General features: G+C 42.5%; 1 protein-coding gene across 5 annotated transcripts in view; it reads right to left on the reverse strand.

Annotated features, from left to right (window-relative positions):
- Window positions 1-18,216, reverse strand: part of MRPS6 (mitochondrial ribosomal protein S6) — a 46,687-nt gene that overhangs the window by 1,386 nt on the left and 27,085 nt on the right. For 3 of the 5 annotated variants that reach the window (XM_084526589.1, XM_084526590.1, XM_084526591.1), the window contains exons 2-4: window positions 14,782-14,882; window positions 14,405-14,531; window positions 11,023-11,162 (exon numbers count right to left, since the gene is read on the reverse strand). In XM_084526589.1, the coding sequence (XP_084382715.1) occupies window positions 11,023-11,162; window positions 14,405-14,531; window positions 14,782-14,807 (293 nt within the window). In that variant the 5' untranslated portion in view covers window positions 14,808-14,882. The remainder of the gene's footprint in view (window positions 1-11,022; window positions 11,163-14,404; window positions 14,532-14,781; window positions 14,883-18,216) is intronic. The other 2 variants (XM_084526588.1, XM_084526592.1) reach the window with 2 other exon arrangements.

The following is an 18,216-nucleotide window of genomic DNA, read 5'->3' on the forward strand; positions in this document are numbered from 1 at the left end:
TATCTTAGGTCACCAAGATCACTTCTGCAATAAATTGCTTTGAAGAACTGCACCTTCTTTGTGAGCTCCATTTTAATTTCGCAAGAGGCTTTTAGAACTCCAGTAGGCTCAGACACGTGAAGAGGCCAACTGCATTTCATGAGTAATGCAACTTCAGGTCTGGGACACGGCTAGTATTGCACACCAACAATCTCAGGCACGCAAATTTCTTAAAATGAGATATACCTTGAATTCATTGCAACATTATGCCTACCACTCCTCCAAGTTATGGGTGACCTGGTGCCAGGTACCATGCTGATACAGAAGCCGTGCCATTGGCCATCCCTCCTCCCTTGAAATTCTGTGAATAAACTACCATTGTCAATAGAGCCATAATTAAAAAACTTTATAGTAAGTCAGTCTGTGTTTGGCATGGCACTAACTATACTATCGTAAAAAGACACCACAACTGCCTCAGAAATCTCATGAAAGGGATCAAACCATCCACCTTGTTTCGAAGACTAACAGTAATCTGAAGGCCAGGTGTGCAGGACAGAACTCACCATTCAGATATTTCATTCTAATTTTTATGCATCCTCCTGTTAACGCTCTCCTTTCCTTCTAGTCCACGCAAACACACCTCCTCACGAAGCATCAGTATAATTTCAAAGCGGCATCTTCTAAATGAAGTCATACCACACATTTGCCAAGGACCATATTCCTAAATCACTTAAACCCAAGCAGGATCTAGCATCACAGTTTCATTTAAGAGCTGTATACCTGGTGGGACTTTGTCCTGTTGGAGGTACAGATTCTTACAAAGGCAACTTACAAAGGCACGGGGACAGGCTGCCCAGGGAGGTTGTGGAGTCTCCTTCTCTGGAGATATTCAAGGCCCGTGTGGACCCCTACCTGGGCAGCCTGCTCCAGGGAACCTGCTTTGGCAGGGGGGTTGGACCCAATGATCTCTCAAGGTCCCTTCCAACCCAGTTCTGTGATTCTGTAACTGTAGGGCAAACATCACACTGCACAGTCCCCCTTGGTAAAGGCAATCTTTGAGGATTAAGTCCCCAAGACAAGAAGCTGAAGAGGAAATAGAGGAGGTGGGGTCACCAACAACAGACAGATTTGTGTTTTTTACACTGCTTATCCCACATGGGGTTCTTTTTCACCCACCTAAATGTGTTGCACAAGTAACACCAAGATATACTACACACAGAGGAGACCCACCAGGTCAGGAATGATTTAAGCACCGTGTGCTGGATTGCTGCACAGGGTGGAATCCACACATGGAAAACGCTGCAAAGAAGCTTCCCTTCAGCCAGACGTCCTAATCCCAAACCTCTTATGGATGCGTGTATATTAATAGCCACAATTCAGGTCTGAAGTCTTTCTTAGAAAAAGCAGATTGAAGCAACAATTTCTCATGTGTGAAGGGCCCGACAGCAAGAAATCTCCCTGCAGCCTGCCTGGAAGGAACCAGGCCTCCAGAAGAGGTGCCCAGCTGGCACGGGCTGTGGCCGAGCATCACAGAAGCCGAGGGAGCAGTGCCAGTTCACGTCAGCTAAGGTGCTGCTCCTCTGACAGCAGCAGGAGGGCTGCTACGAGCTGCAGAAAAAGCTCACCTTAGCAAGGATTTGGAGGAAATATGGTGGGCTTGGTCCCCCTTGCAGATCCTCACACACGGAGCTTAATTTATTTGGAAAGCTGAGCTGCCTGTTATTTTCTGGAGACCAGTAAACAGGAGATATCACCTGGTTAACAGTTCAGGGAGAGAAACGAGCTTTAATCTTGGAAAATTCAATAAAACTGTGGCATAGCAACTTCTGAAGGATGCACACCCCTTGAAAAGGGAAAGTCACATCTTCTGTTAAAGCCATTAAAAGCCACTGGTAAATTTAACAGATGCCACTTCAATCCCCTCCTTTGGAAGAACCCTTACAAATTCTTAATCAGTTGCAGCTAATAAAAGGGACGACGGGGGGAGAAATTCGAGCTGATGATACACCACTACTCACCTGCCCCCTTCCCCAAGCAGTTGGTTCACAAGAGCATTCGTTCGGATTGCAACCTGTGCTCTCTGCCATCCCTTTTTATTCCCAGTTCTCCAGAATTTCATTTCATTTCTGCTTTCAAGTCATATGCTGCTTTTCATTGTGTTCCTAAAACGGCAATATTTTTTCCCCTCCCTCTCAAAAGGCTGCTTTGCAACTTTGTGCTTTCTCTCACATTAGCAAAGGGTGGAAATTTCCACTGACGCACTGTTGATAACTGAAGGAGAAGTGGGGGAAGGGAGGATGAGCTGTTGCAGCATATCTTTATATGACTCCTCGCAGAATAGGTATTTTATCTGAGGGTACAAAACTGCAGTCACTGGCGACAATGCCATTTCTTGAAACAACACCCATTCCTCAGCGTAACAAGCAATGATTGCCTCCCTGTGCCAAAAGAGAAGGAAGGAAAAGAGGGCCAGCATAAAAAAAATAAAATATTATTCTTTCATTAAAGAAAGAGCAGAAACTGCCTGCTGCAAGCAAAACAACCAAATGCAATTGATAATGCAATTCCTGAGGAGATCTGGAGCACCTTTCCTCCAAATACATGCATTTAAATTAGCTGCCATCAGGCTGTGGGCTTTTTTTTTAAGCCCGCTCTCCATAAAGCATGCAGTAACCTTAATTTCAGCCGGCCATCTCTGACCCGACACACCACGCTGCCGCCACTGTTTGCGTAGTAAACAAAAGCAAATCGCAGCCAGACTCAAAGATGGGGAAAAATACAGGAATGCAGGAGGGAAACTACCTCATTCCTGCAAGCAAAAATGCAGAAGCGTTCAGGCTGTCCAGGAGTCAGCCGAGTCATCAGGGGAGAAATGCAGGAAAATTCCACTGATTCACTATGAGACCACAGTTATTTTTGTCATCACGCTCCACTGTAAATAGAAGGATGATTTAAATACAGGAGAGCAGCCTAACCACTGAAACGTACTGAAACAATGTGTTAATTGAAAAAAAAAAAAAAAAAAAAAAAAAGAGGAAAATCATAGGATTTCAGGAAAAGAAGGACATGCTTTTGCATATGAAAAAAATGCCATGTTTCATGTATCCTTTTTAATACATCCAAGCCAGAAATCATTTGAATTTGAGTCCTAAAGTCCTATGGATGCTTGTATATTTTGCTTTCACATGGACAGTCTGTGACTTCAAAGAACCCTGAAAGGCACCTGGATCAAAACTCACTTTTAAATCCTCCTGGATTATGACTGTGAGGCTATGTTCAATGTACCTGAGGAACAGAGGGAAAAAGCACACTTACAGGGGACTTGGAAGAGGCTGTGTGGTGCCATTGTTGTACCCAGAAAACGTCTGTATGCTTAAAGATGATAAGCTCTAATAATAAACTCAATTAGCTATCTTTCCTTTAAATTTCTCCTTTACGCAGCAACACGAAGTCTAAGTAAGCTTCCCCAGTAGGAGAGTGGAAGATACAAAGGCAAGAAAATGTACAACTAAAGCATCCCAGAAGGAAACAAGAAATCGTTTAGAGGAAAGCAAGCTGCAGTACTGTCATGGAAGTAGCTGGACAGTCATTTTCTCCATAGTAATCCTCTGTTAATGAAATTGCTCTGCTACCAGAATGCCCACTTCATCTTTGGAACCACTGCGTTGCTCTTGAAGAGCAGTAGTTTGCTTTTCTCCTTGGCTCTCGTGGTCACTATTCTTCCTTAGCAGGGCAGGTGGGTGAGTTTATGCTCAGAAGGACCATCGTTTTGTAGCTGGAAGGACTAATGCACGTGTTACTACTTCTAACTAAAACACTCCTATGGAATAGATGGAAGTCCTCTGAAAATCACAAGGACAGCAACGGAGACATTCCAGATCAAAACCAAAAGCCAGTGCTTTAGTAACTAGATTGTGCCACAGCAATGACACGAATAATCCACAATGAACTAATACTGGGGGAAAAAAAATACTGTTTTTTTTTTTTTTAAAAAAAAAAAAAAAACTGTGCACATTCTTCAGAAATTTCATTTGCCAAATTCTATACCCAGACGCCTGTTATTAAGCTAATTAAATAACAGAAAGACATTTTGCAGTGTTGCAGAAAAATTCTGTTTCACTGCAAAAGAGAAACAAGCCTGACCTACTCGGAGTGTTTGAAAAGTCACGCTCACTGGGCAGCATTTGAAATGTCTGCATATTTGTTATGAGCACAGCTGCAGTTACACAGCAAGTATTAATTCAGAGCTTAAAAAAAAAAAAAAAAGTGACTGCTTCCCACCTGACCAAGACCACTATTTAGTGCAGCCATCACATTTAATCACCATGCTTGCATAAAGATGCTACAGAATTTACCGCACCAGAAATTGATGCTGGCACCTCAACATCACAAACTACTGTACTGTGCCATTCCTGCTAAAAAGCTTCAAAACTGCAAATCGCACCCTCAGTGATAAGGTGAGGAAAAAAAAAAAAACAAAACAAAACAAAAAAAAAAACACTACTCAACATTTCAGGGCTCTGGTACCCAAGGTAGATGCACATTTATACATGAATGTGGACAAAAGCATTTGAAGGAAAAGTAATGGTTCAACTCATCAATGGAGAAAGCCCCATCTAGTGGAAGAAGACAATCAATTTAGTAGCAAATGTTACAAGCATGCCTCATACTCAAACATTCAAACTGTGTCTGTTCTCATCCCAGTACATCACAGATCCCGAACTCCTTTTTGCTGAAACACAATAAAATGTTCTAAAATCTGAACAAAAATCACACTTAGGTTGTGCACTAACCATAAATTTAGGCTGGCAGTGTTAAAGAAGAAAAGTTTGCATCCTCCTGCCTCTGTTTTTCTTTGCCCCTGTTTGGCCTTCAGGAGCCATGAAAATCAAGTGATCCTACCTGAGGGAAGCTACACATGTTGGTGTATTATCTTCAGGATGAAGTCCTTCAACTACATGATAGCTTGTATTTTATTGGGGGAAGAGATGGTGTGTTGAAAGTCGAGAACACTCCTGAGAATGACTCTGATGGGTAACTATTATTTTACTCGTAAAGCTGTATCCTGACAGCATGGGTGACTGGATGACAATTTAACTTCTCTTGTCCTCAAAGAATATTACTCTGCCACAAGCTGCTTGTTTAAAATCAATTTGTGCAAGTATAGTTCCAAAACTTAGATACTTTATGGAAAGAGTCAAAGTTTGAGCACGTGACGTAATTTACACAGATATGTTCAGATCTCCTAAAGAACATTATGCTCCATTACTGAAATAATGATCTTAATAACTACCTATTTCTCGTGTATTAGGCCACTGAGGCACAAAGAAATTAGGTAGACTCATGCTCCTTTCCTGAGCCTGTGCTTTGGCAATGACCATTAAGTCAGGTGCCATATAATAGAGGCAAAACACAAGGTGCTTCCACAGGAGGGGAAACTGCTTCAGACCCTAAACCACCAAGAGAAGCTGGGAGTGAGCTGTGGGAAGGCCAGGACAGCCTGTGGGAGGCATGCAGCCTTCCTCACCATCGCGGAGGGGATGCTGGTACTGAAGCCTGGTGAGCTGCTCCCAGTTCCTGGGGAGCAATCACAGCACTGCAGAGCCTAAAAACTTCATGCATCCTTAGGAAAGCATCTCATTTTTGGGGCCTTGCAGTTTTCCCACTGTCACACAAACATACCCACCTTGCAACTCAAATTGTAACTTTAATTTCCTGATGTCTGCTCTGGTCAGGTGCTGCAGGTACATACATTTATATATACACATTCCGTGCTACTTCACAGATCCCAGCAATCACTAGGATCCTTGCACACCTCCGACTGAAAATTCCCCATACACTTGTTAAGGTAAGCTCCCAAAATACAATTCAGCACGTACAGAAGTAAGACCTGAGCTTGCTATTTCAGAGAACTAGTGGGTTGATCAGATAACTGAGAGTGAACAGCAAAACAAAAAGATTAAGAGACAAGCAAGCAAATAACAAAAGAACATTGCTGTCTTCTCAAAAATCAAAGTTTAAAAGAGAAAAAGAAAACAAGGCAAAGGAAATTGTTAGGAACAACCAAAATTATTCACAGTTCAGCTAGAGAATTCACAAATAAAGAAAATGAAACAGTCAAAAGTGTAGGGAGATAGGTCTAAAAACGTTACCATGTTACAGGTAGATTAAGCAGGGAAAAGCACGTGCATACGCAGAACAAAGTGGAAGGAGAAGACCACGGTGCTGTGCTGATTTATGAAATGGTACTAAATCTGAGCACTGAGCAGGCTGATGCACAACAAAAACAAACTAAAAAAAAAAAACAAACAACAAAAAAAAAAAACACACTAACTCTTACAACAAATCTGTAGTGGATACCAGGATATCAAATGGAAGGCAATAATCAAACCCCAATTACACTCGACCACTTCCTTCTTCCCAGAGTCCCTGTCCTATCCCCTTCCAGTTTAACACAAACCTGGTCTGCAAAAAGTTTGAGCCACTATCTTCCCAAAGGAGTGCCTGAATCATTTTTTTAAGATCTGTTTTGCAGCCTCTGTTGTAGCAGCTCCCCTAAAGCAAAAATATCCGGCATACCAACCGCCTCCCCCAGACCAGCTCCTCGGTCTGATGCCTTGAAGGACAAAGTGCCACAAGCGTATGATTAAGGCACAGCCTGGCAAGGCCAAAGAAAACAGGTATGCCACAAAGTGCAAACCCACAGACTGTGCCACTGAGATCTATCATTTTACGAGCAGTTGCAATATCCTCCAGTTCAGCACTGACCAAATATGCAGCAATGGCTCGGCAATGTCATCCCCCAGCCCTGGTCTAGACCCTTTATTTGAAAGCAGCTTTGAGGGATTTGTTGCTTCTGTATCATTTTAAACAACAAACAAATTCAAAGTTTAACATTCCTTGAATTCATATCCTAATACACACCTTATTTAAATCAGTTCACTTTTGTTTATTCCAGAAATAAGCACCTCCTGATACGTGTGATACAGTATTAAAAAAATGTGCCAGTGTTAAAAGCAACTTCAGTACACCTCATTAAAAATGATAAACAAGTAGAAACAAGTAGTGGCTAGCAGAACAAATATTTGGCACAAATCTATTGCCCATTAGGAGATACTGCCAGGAATCCTTACTTACATTCCTCAGCTGTTTTTTTCCAGAGATGTGACTGCCACGGGCAAGTCACTCAGGCTCAGTGCCCCAAGTACACTTCCATACCTAACCCACGCTGGAACCAATGTGTCACATTTCATTCACCCATAAGGTGACTTTGTATTTGTTACAATTTTGTGATATGCTACAGAATGTACTTGAATCACGCTCTTAAATACTTTGAAGCCAAAACAACATTCTGCTACAGCAATTAGTACTGTGAGTTAGCAGCTACTTTGACTTCGGTTTAAAATATCAGTACACCAACAATTTAAAAGTTTTGTTCTTCAGATGTACCCTTACGGTTCTTGAAACATACTATTTTCATAATTATCTAAATTCAAAGCCTGTCAACATTAGGTCTCTAAAAAAGGAAGGTGTTTTCTGTCAAAAGAAAGATGCATTTAAGAGAAAGACCTAAATTTGTTTTAATACACTCTCAATGCACATGCATCACCTGCTCAGTGAATACCATTTCCAGAGAAGAAACAAGTCAATTATACATGTGATCCGAGGTCTGCAAAGCTGCTGGTGGAGTAAAACTGTTCATTCCAGTGACAGCTGTGGGCCACAATCCCCTGTGGCAGCCTTTGAAAAATCTCAGCTTTACAGAGAATGAGAATTTTGCTGCCAATCGATCTGCAAAGCGTCCTGGATACTCGTAAATTTGTAATGTGCCTGTAACGCTGTATAGCTGAGACAGATGATGCTGAAAGCACTGCAGAACTCAGAAGAAAATAATGTGTATTGAGGATAAAAAGTACCTGCTCGTGGACCTACAACTACGCATTTTCTAGGTTAATTCCTTCCTATTTACTAAAGACAGTACAAAAAACCTGGTGGAGCCCAGTGGCAGGTTTGCTGTGTGTACTGCACCTCTTTCTCTGTCAGTCACTCAGTGTTATGATACACTGCGTGTAAAGGCTTGAACTGCAGATAGAATTAACTAAATGAAAAGATGCATAGCAAAAGGCTGGGAGAGGGATGATACTACACATGCCACAGAGCACGTCTCAGCAGAGCTGTGAGCAGCTGGCAGTGCCAGGCTGATGGCCCTTGAGTCAAGGTAAGGGGAACAGCCGAGATAACCCTGGGCATTTGTAAAGGAAGCAGGCTGTTTAGGAAAATCACTTTGTTTTCCCATGCAGCTGAGGGGACTCGGTGCCATTCTGAGTGACAGAAAGATGGTTCGAGTAGCGATCACTAGGGCAAGAGCTGTCTCTAAGAGATGCACTCCATTAAGCTGTGACCTATGCTATGAATATTGTACTGCCCTAATTTTCACACAGGAAAACCAGCCAGGAAGTCAAAGGAAGTAATGGATTCAGCATGCATCCTAAGCCCACAAGCCTCTCCACATTCTCAGAAAATAAACTAGTCAAAGCTCTGCTGAGAATCACCAAACTAAGAAAACAAACAAGTCCACCCCCCAAAAAATTAGAAGCTCTGAAGGGTTCACCACTCTCCCCATACACACAGCCTCATTTGCACTCTCACAGAAACCCTTTCAGTTATTTCAGAAAAAGCCCAGAATAAGGAAGAGGTGAGAGACTATACTGTTTAATACACCACCTCGGTACTGAAGGGGAGACAGGCAGAATTAAAAATTCATTATGAAGGAGAAAAGATGTTAGGATTTTTTAGCGAGTGCACTTACTGAACCATCTTGAAGAGCTTTTTTTTTTTTCCCTTTCTTTTTAATGTTGTCCTGTTAAAAAAGAGATTACTTTTACAGATGTTGTAAAACAGAGCTGACCGATTTTATGAGGTGGATAAAGAACTGACTTTTCACTCTCTATTCCTAGATTGTTTAATATTCTGAGCAAGTTACTCTCTGGACCTTATAAAATATCAGATCAGGAATCCACCATAGCTGTACACCGAACTGCAGCCTCTCTGGCATATCTACACAAATGCATTCTCCCACATTACCAGGTACCGAAACTGCCTGCTGCTTCCCATTGCAATATCTGGTTTCTCCTGAATTTGAACTCTCTGAACAACAACCTTATCCTTTCCTGTAGTACCTACTTTTAATCGCTTCCTTTTAGGAAGTCAAACAATTTAGAGCAGGGAACTGCCATATTCATATACAGAGGATCCAAATCCAGGGCAAGCAGAACGACTGCTAAATTAATTTAGAGACACTTGAACTGGGAGGTAGAGAAACAACAGTTATGGTGACATAAATCTGATGGCTTCGTGCCCATGTTTCAAAACATGATGGCAATTATTTGTCACTAAAACCACACCTCAAGCAGAAAACAAAATGTGTCTGCTCTCAGCTCTGCAGAGGGTTATTATAGTCTACTGATCCCCTCCTGCTTATTAAACAGGTAATCTGTTGTAATAAATGAGTTTAGCTAGCCTACATGTCTGAAAGATACCCTCAAGAAAAGGCTTGTATTCACCTCTACATAATTCTTGTGACATCTGGTTATGGTTTTCTCCTTTTCTCTTTTCCCTGCTGAAGAACCCAAGCCCTGACGGTGGAGTATTGCCACCCAAGCCAAGCGGAAACTGTGATCCAAAGCGGTGAAGTGTTTCAGAGGGCTCAGTGCTGTAGAAAAAAAGAAACTAGAAGCTAAAAGTCTCAACTTCAGCATCCCAAATCAGTGGAATACAGTCTCTCTGCCTTTGGTCTCCACCTGTAGTACCAGAGTTACACCAACTCCTTCTCCTGCTGAATCAGCCTGGAAATAATGTTGGATGGATGAGGTAATGAATCATTCTGTCTTGAGGCAAGGCTTTGATTAGCTCCCACATGCAGACAACAAGACTTCATCCTAAAATGCAAAACTATCGGGATTAAGCCATGTTTCGAAGGCAATCACAGACACCAAGGAGCAGGAGCAGAAGACAACCATGGCCACGTCGCTGTTGCTTTTGGGTAAGCAACAGGCACAACGTGGAGATTCCCTCCCCTCCGCTTACTGTCTGTCTGCTCGAGCTGCCAGCTCCTACTTTGCAGGAGAAGGAAGGGGTCTTCGGCAAAGGGAGCGAAGCTGTGAGGCACCCTCAGGAGACAACCTACCAAGGGCTTCCTAAAAGGCGCTCCCCAGAGCCACCTCATGCCGGCAGGAACCAGAAGGCCTGAACAGGAAGGCAGCAGGTCCACTTATGCCCAGTTGTGCTACGGGGATGAGGAGAAGCGGTCGGCTAATTGTTATTTTGATTACAGCAGGCAGCCCCGGTGCAGCACGGGTTGCTTAGCAACATTTCTCAGCCCTCGCGGAGAGCCAGCATCCATTTCCATTTCGGAGGCAGCCTCAAGGAGCAACAAAACGCCAGCGCGGGCAGTCAGGGGAGAAGGCCGCAGCTCCTCTGCTCTGCCTCGCAGGAGAAGGCTGACATCCCATGTCCCAGTTTTCCTCCGTGGGGACAAACGGAGATGTTTCTCCTCTAAACAAGCCAGTTGTGCTTACGTGGTCATCTCTAGCTAAAGCTGTACCAAAATCACGAGTGAGCCTTACGGGATGTGTATGGTAATCAACATTTAGCTCAGATGCATTAGAGAAAAAGGATCAATCTTGCCAATTAGCAACCAGCAGATTAAGTGAGACTTTTATCAGTAAACAGCCTGCCCGCCTTGGAAAACAGTTACGTAAAAACGGCCTAACAAAATAACATTGTGTACATTGGGGAAAAGCAGTCCCGAGGCCTGAGCTCAGGCCACTCACAAGACACAAGGAGCACATGAACAAGGAGCAGCCAGCACACAAAACAAAGCAGCACGAAACACTTGAAGTGGAGCACGATCTGCTTTGCTGAGGCGACACACATTGCACATCTGCTCCCCAAAAGCACGAGGAAGACCAAACAACGACAGCGGCTTGTGGACATTTTAAGTGAGCACTGAAAGGGTTTTAAGCAAAAACACATCGTGCATACCCTCCTCTTCTGTGGCGCTGCTTGTGCTTGGAGATTTTGTACGGCAGAGCCCTTTCTCCCAGGTTTTCGAGGTTCCTCACAACGGCTCCATTCTCCATGAGAGCCTCAACAGTGCGCTTCAGCACAGCTGCGGTCTCAGGCTTGAAAAGAAAAAAAAGAGAAAGCAGGAAATGTACACAAATCTGGTTATTCTGATTATGTGATTACAATCAACGCATGCACTTGCATGGCTAAGTGCTGGAAGGAAGCGTGTAGTAACCTGAGATGGCAAAATGGAAGCACTTGCTCCCAAGGAAAACATCTATTTAATTTATTATGATTATTTTTTAAACAACAAACAGCTGACAAACAGCCAATTCCTCTGTGACTTACAGCAACAGCAAAGTTTCCACTGATCTCAGAGGCAGGCCCCAACAACAAACAGGAAAAAGGACATAGTTAACGGCTTTAACTCACCTGGTATCACCTTGGCTGACCCTTGCACAGGTATGAGTAAATACACTTGGCAAAGAGCAACTTAAGGTCCCTGAGCATTGATGCTAATTAATATCGTTCACCACAGCATTAAAAGTGAAGAGTTTGGGGGGAACACCAATCTGTGGCTTGCTAAGGGGACAATAATCAGCACCACCTTCATTTGGCATTGTCATTGCTACTGCACATGCTTTATAGGCATTTGGACCCTTGGTTAAGTCACTGCACCTCTCCTTGCTTTTGCACAGCTGACATATGAGCCTTTTTAAGAGTTAAAGAACTGACATGCAGTAATTAGACTAACACGCAGAGATTTCACTCCTCAGAAAAACAAGTTTGAGGGACAGGCAGCCAAAAAGCAGTAGGTAAAGCAGATGAAATATTTTCTTGCTTATTGCATAACAGAGCTCTAAAGCGCCGAATTGTTTCTGTAATAACACTCAATAATATCTATGAAAAATATTAATAAAGTATAAATTAGACTGTTTTGAAAACAACTACAAACTTGGTATACACTCTCAGTGACAAGAAGCATTTTAAGAAACAGATATCCTACAAAGAAAGTAAAATAAATGGATATCCTACTAAACAAAAACTGCACAGCTTCCTTCTCTGCTCCCTGCAACATTTCACATCAACATATACTCCCAAGTCTACTGTTTGGGAAGATGGTAATCACTGTAAATGAAAAAGTAATGAAAGAGATGATTTTCTGAGTAGTTTGTATTTTGTGAAATCACATCACCATAATAATTTCACTGTCTTTTCTCAGCCAGGAGAAAACTTGTGTAATCTTTCAATCATTTCATGAATATGACAACTGAAAGTTAGTCTCCCAAGTCTAAAGGAGAGATGTACACCTAACAGTTGTTTAATGCCCCAGTCCCTTAATGGAAATTCATAAGAAAGGTGGTACGAGAACCTCACTATATGCAGGCATGTAGAATTTCTTTCCTTTTGCTGAAAATGCAAGGTGATATGAAAGAGCCTCCAGATGCAGAGCAAAGATGTTCGGCATATTACATGCTGCAACGTTGACTGCTCTTTGAAAGACCCGACGCACAGATGGTCTGAAACGATTCCTTGCCTCCATGAGTTAATTGCCGTGTGGCAGTCAAGAGTCTGCACCTAACTGCTCCTATCAATCAGAAATTTTATTTCCCCCTCACCAGCTAGATGAACTGTTTGGGAAATTTATTTTCAACACAAAGAGCCTAAACAGTTATGAGGTCAGCAAAAACGCCTGGGATTTTTTTTTCCCCAATATATATTTAGGTTGTGTTGTAAAACCATCACAGGGACCAGAGGTTCACATTTGAACTACGTCGCCAAAGTTTGAAGCATTAAACCTATTGTTTCTCACAACAGAGAAATACTAAAGTATCTCTTGTCACAGCATGAAAAAATATGATGAAGGCATTATTAAGAGAGCTTTGGATTACACTATATTACTTTAAATCACTCTTTAGCTCAAAAACAGGAATAACATTATTTTTCAATTGACTTCATTTGGTTGCCTCCATCAGTACTTATTACATTTCCAAGTAAGTGTCTCTCATGCTTCGGACCTCCTTCCCCAAATGGAGAACTCTCTTGTTTTCCCTACAACTCTTTTTGCCCTCTTGCCACAAAGCAAGCTGTTCCCACAAACGTTACAGGTGTCTGAATTTGACTTCAGCTCCTCCTTCAAGCTTATCTGGAACAAAACCAGGGTGTTCAAAACTTACCGAGGAGAGACTGACAGATGGATAGGTAGACCACAACTATAGAGGCCTCACTTTGCTAGAAAAATAGATCAAAAAATTCTGTGAAGTTATGTAGGCATTTACACATTGATGCTGCTGACCAACAGCTGATGGTGACCACATTAATACTTTCTCTTCCTCCTTTAAATCTCCCTCATCTCTCAAACCCTGCTGCTTACTACAACGCTACATTCAAATACCAAAGTATCCCACCAAAACAAGCATTATCCTCCAAGACTGGATTCTTAGTCTTCTCTATGTGCTTATATTTTGCATCTTTTCCATCCTCTGTACATCTGACAACTACCACCAAGCAGCCACACACACAGACCTCTCTCTCTCCACAAGCCCTAGAAGGACAAGCAAATACTATCAGAGAAGAATTGGGAAGCAACAGCTGCAGGATGTTACTACCTCATTACTTTGAATTACTTTGAACTCAAGAACTAGGAAGGAAGGGTCACTGTGACACCTGTTGGCTGACAGGACTGAAAGTGAGGAACAGAATTCTAAACGGTTTTGGTTTTGTTTTTTTAGTTTTAATTTAATATACTAAATTTCACAATAGGAACATTCTTAAAAATAAGATCAGAATCTTGCTAATGAGGTACAGAGCCTGCCAGAGACACAGCTTTCAAGGTCTGTTCTACCCCTCCCTGTGTTACCGTGGCATATTAGCAACCAAAAGCTGCAGAAGCTTACCCAACTAACATTCTCTCTGAAGGTATTTATTTGAAACAGAAGAGAGTAACAAGGGCCAGTAACATGGCATTTTTTGAATGCTGGATATCTTCCTTAATATTTTCCTTATTTTAAGAGTCCTTAGTAGTAGAAGACTATGTTTAAGTCATGCCCTCTGGAAAGCCAAGTAAGTAGATCAAGCAGCATTTTCACAGTATCTTCAACATCGACCATAAACCAAAAATCTCTTACTTTCTACCACACCCATCTTTTGTTGTACCACAGCAGAAAGTGTTTGTTACGATTTCTGCTATTGCAGAAACATCAATGACAGCTAGAGAAAGGTAAGAGCTTTGCTTTACTTGACCCCATTCTCCACAAATGCTGTAAGAAAGGGGTAAGAGTAGAGCTGAGGCTCCTCTCAAGACTTTCCCCAGGAAAAACTGTTTTTCCAAGTTCCTTATATGCCTCTTTTGGCTCACCTTACAGGACACAAAGGTGTGAGAAGCTGGTGCAAACTCTGGACACGTTTTTATGCTGCTTCTATCAATACGCACCTCAGCACTCTTGCTTGTAACAGCTTCATGCTCTAAGAACCATACTAGAAACCTGTTTTCAAGAAAGAAGGGAAAAAACAAGAACTGCTGCCTTTGTGAAACAAGCACCGATGCAAATATTACTTCCTAGAAGGTTCTGACTTCAAAACGAGAATCTGACACTGACCATTAGGGTTTTACTTACCCATATTACAATGAAAAAAGCAGTTTTAGGAGAGAAAGGGCAACTTATCTAATAGCTTTAGTATTTTGTGCATTACAGCACACCTGTAGAGCTTCCAGCACTAGGCTGGGAAACATACACTTGGAAAGCAACAGGATCTGCCATTCAACTCTTCTCCTGCTGTGCATGCTTCGGTTGCAGAAGCCTTCGTGGTGCTCAGGCAATTATCACAGGAGAAATCTGTCAGGTCAATGAATAAAAATACCGTTAAGTTTACTGTTGCTGCTTGTCTCCCACTCAAACAAAAAATGCTGATCCATAAAAAGAGCTCTGGTCGAAAGCGACCGTAATTGATTGAGACCTTTATACAAGCAGCTGTACGTCCAGCTGTGGACTTGTTTGACATACCCTGCTATAACAACCGTGCATATTTGAGTTAAACGGTGTTGGATAAGCTTATTGTTCTGCATCCCTCCTACCCTCAAATGACACATAAGCTTTTCGTCTCTTTTATACATGCCAACAGATCAGCACATTCCCTGAGTGGCAGCATGTCCAACATGATGTGCAGTTTCCAAACACAATGAAGCCTAAGACAAAGTCCTATATATTTAAAAACAAAACAAAACAAAAAGAACAAGAAAAGAAAGCCGCAGATTTCTACATCCAGGATTGTAAAATATTACGCTTTTTTGCAACCTCCCCATTTGTGGAAGTACTTTGAAAACATAAACTGTTGGTTTTGAAAGCTTGTCACTGTAATCCCTCTCATTCCTCCTCTCCAAAAAAGATCATGGTTTATCATAGCTTGCCTAAAGCCATCAACCAAACTATATATAGGCTAGCCTTTGCTAACCATAATATCCACAGACACAGGTTCCTTGGTTTGCCTCAGAGCCAGACCAGCTGAGGACATAGGAAATGGTATTGCCTGGCTCCCAACCCAGGAGCCACAACATTTTTTTCCTGAACAGCCAGCAGCAATTCCAGTACCACAGATATGGGGAAACAAGGAGGGGAAAGAAAAAAAAAAAAAAGGAAAAAAAAGGCAGGGGAAAATGGCAGTCAGTGCCAGAATACCCATGTTGGAGAGCAGGAAGTGCTAGAAAGAGTGTGTAAACCTTGGTATGTAATTCTAGCTCTTGTTCACCCTCCTGGGCGCATAATCAAGCCCTTTCGAATGGGTTCACCCTTAGTGAACTTGATGAACTTCGTTAGTGAACTCAGTTCCCCATTGTTTGGTCATGAGTGAGTTACCTTATTCTCAGCGGTACAGATCTACTGAGCCTACCAAAGCTGTGGAAGGAAGACAGGGGAACTCACCGCAGACTTACCAAGTGCATTTACTTGGAAAACTGCCCCTGGAAAACATAACTAAAGGACAATTACCCATGGATCAACCTTCCTCACCCCTCTGCCCTGCACTTTTTAAACTCAGAGCAGCCCAGAGGAAACGTGTCAACTAGCAAGTCAAGCCTGTAGCTGGCTGACCAAGCAAAAACAGCAGAGGCACATTACAAAAGACACTTTCTGCGTAGGGCTGGCTGTCTCCAGAGATGAGGAATGCTGTGGCCACACTTAGCAGGGTGAACCTGGTGCTGCTGCTGCCAATGCCACAAGATCAGCGGGCGCCTTTCCACAAATAATCCAGCTAAGTTTACTTGAAACGCTGCTGCTCCCACGGGCCCAGAGGCTATGCACAGCCCCATATATCACAGAAACCACAGCCGCATACCATGCCCTAGGCATTTCCCCATACCTACAGCTTGTCCCTTTCTCCTCACCAGTCTTTCTTCTGTCCAGTCATAGGGGGCAGGCTGTAAGATCAAGTGCCTGATGGTAAATCCCCATAGCACAACACGGCATCACACCGTACAAATGGGCCAACCTGGCTCTGGAAGGCATTTGGTCATATTCATGCAGCATTACCACCATCACCACCACCTGCCAGTGCAGATAGCCTCTATGCAGACCCGAGCTGACTGATGCCCAAGTCAATGAGGCCTGTCTACACTGCACCCCTTCTTCCATGCACCCCAAAGCCACCCCATGTCAAAGGTTGGTTCGGGTAGATCTTCAGCTGTATGGTATGTCCTTTGTGGCTCTTTACAGTGTATCATAAATGTCACAAGGAAACAAAAAGCTATTTAATGTACAGACTTCTTCAGGATCTCAAGAGATTGCAAAAATGGGAACAGGTGGGGGGCACCCAGCCAGTTGTCACCCAAGAGCAAAGCCGCAAACGCACAGCAATAACCAACGAGTACCAAAACACAGCTCCAACAACCTCTTTGTGAAGGGAAGTTGTTATACATCACCAGCAGGAGTAAAAACTATAGTACAGTTTCTAGCAGTTGTAAAGAACTCACTCAACCAGCAAGTAAAAAAAAAAAAAAAAAAAAAAAAAAAACAGGCAATATACTGATGGCAAAGTATCCTTTGCTCTACTGGAGACCAAATGAAGATGAGCTCGTCAGCTATGAAGCTACAAGAAGCATTGCTGAGAAAGACCAGAAAATTGGCAAAAGCATGAAATAAAGCTTTTGTAATGCTGATGTCTCCTAAAAACCAAGGAGCCATCCGCTCGATCCTAAAGGAAAGGACAACTCTGTGGCTGTAATTAGAGCCACCTAAAAAGATCGCACCACTGCTCCACGTCCCACCTAGTGAGCTGGCCAGAGGGAGCTCGAGAGACGAAGTAAGAAGGATAGAAATAAACAGAACTGGCTAAAAAAGAAGCTTTCTCAAGCCACCAGGGCTCTCCTCCTAAAAGAGTCTTTCTTCAGAGGTAGAACAGGAAACAGACACCGAAGGCCTAGTTTTAGGGTCAGTTAGGACTATACTCAAGTCCTTCTGAACTAACTCATTCTGTTAATACAAAGCATTTAAAAACCAGTGGGCACACCTCTTCAAAATACAAACAAAATGGAATCCAGCAGTCTTCAAATTCCCTTCACTGCAGTAGTAGTAGCATAAAACTGCGTCTTTTTGGTTATTAAACAGTTAAAGTTCTTCTGCAACTATTCATTGAGGCGGAAATTAAAGACTGCAAAAAACTATGTTTAAAAACTGCAATTCAAAAGCAGTAAAACTGGAAAACACGTCCATATCGTTACTGAATACGTAATTAAATACTAAAAACTTATTAGCGAAAATGATAAAAACACATACGTTTGTGAACTTGCCAAGATCAACAAGAAAGAAAGATGATGAACTTTACAACGAGGAACAAGGGGAAGCTGGAGAGTCATTCAACTCTCGCACCCTCTCTTAGTACACAACAAGAGGCAGCAGACAGATGAAAAAACAATCAGCAGGTTGAGAATGGACAGCAAAGAACAAAATAGCGCTAATATTAGCAAAAAACATACCGGGCATGCAAGCCAGCTCATGACAGGTTAGTTCTTTATCTGCTTAGGGATCAAACTTGAAGTCCCGGTGCAAGATGCAAAGCTGCAATTACCGTAAAAGCATAAACAACACGGAGCAGCAGCAGCGAGTAGAGCACAACCGTGGAAGGACACGTAGTATTAAAAAAAAAAAAATCAAAGTGGTAGATCAAGTGAACAGAAAG

Source organism: Aythya ferina (assembly GCF_964211825.1).
Source record: "Aythya ferina genome assembly, chromosome: 1".
Taxonomy (NCBI): domain Eukaryota; kingdom Metazoa; phylum Chordata; class Aves; order Anseriformes; family Anatidae; genus Aythya; species Aythya ferina.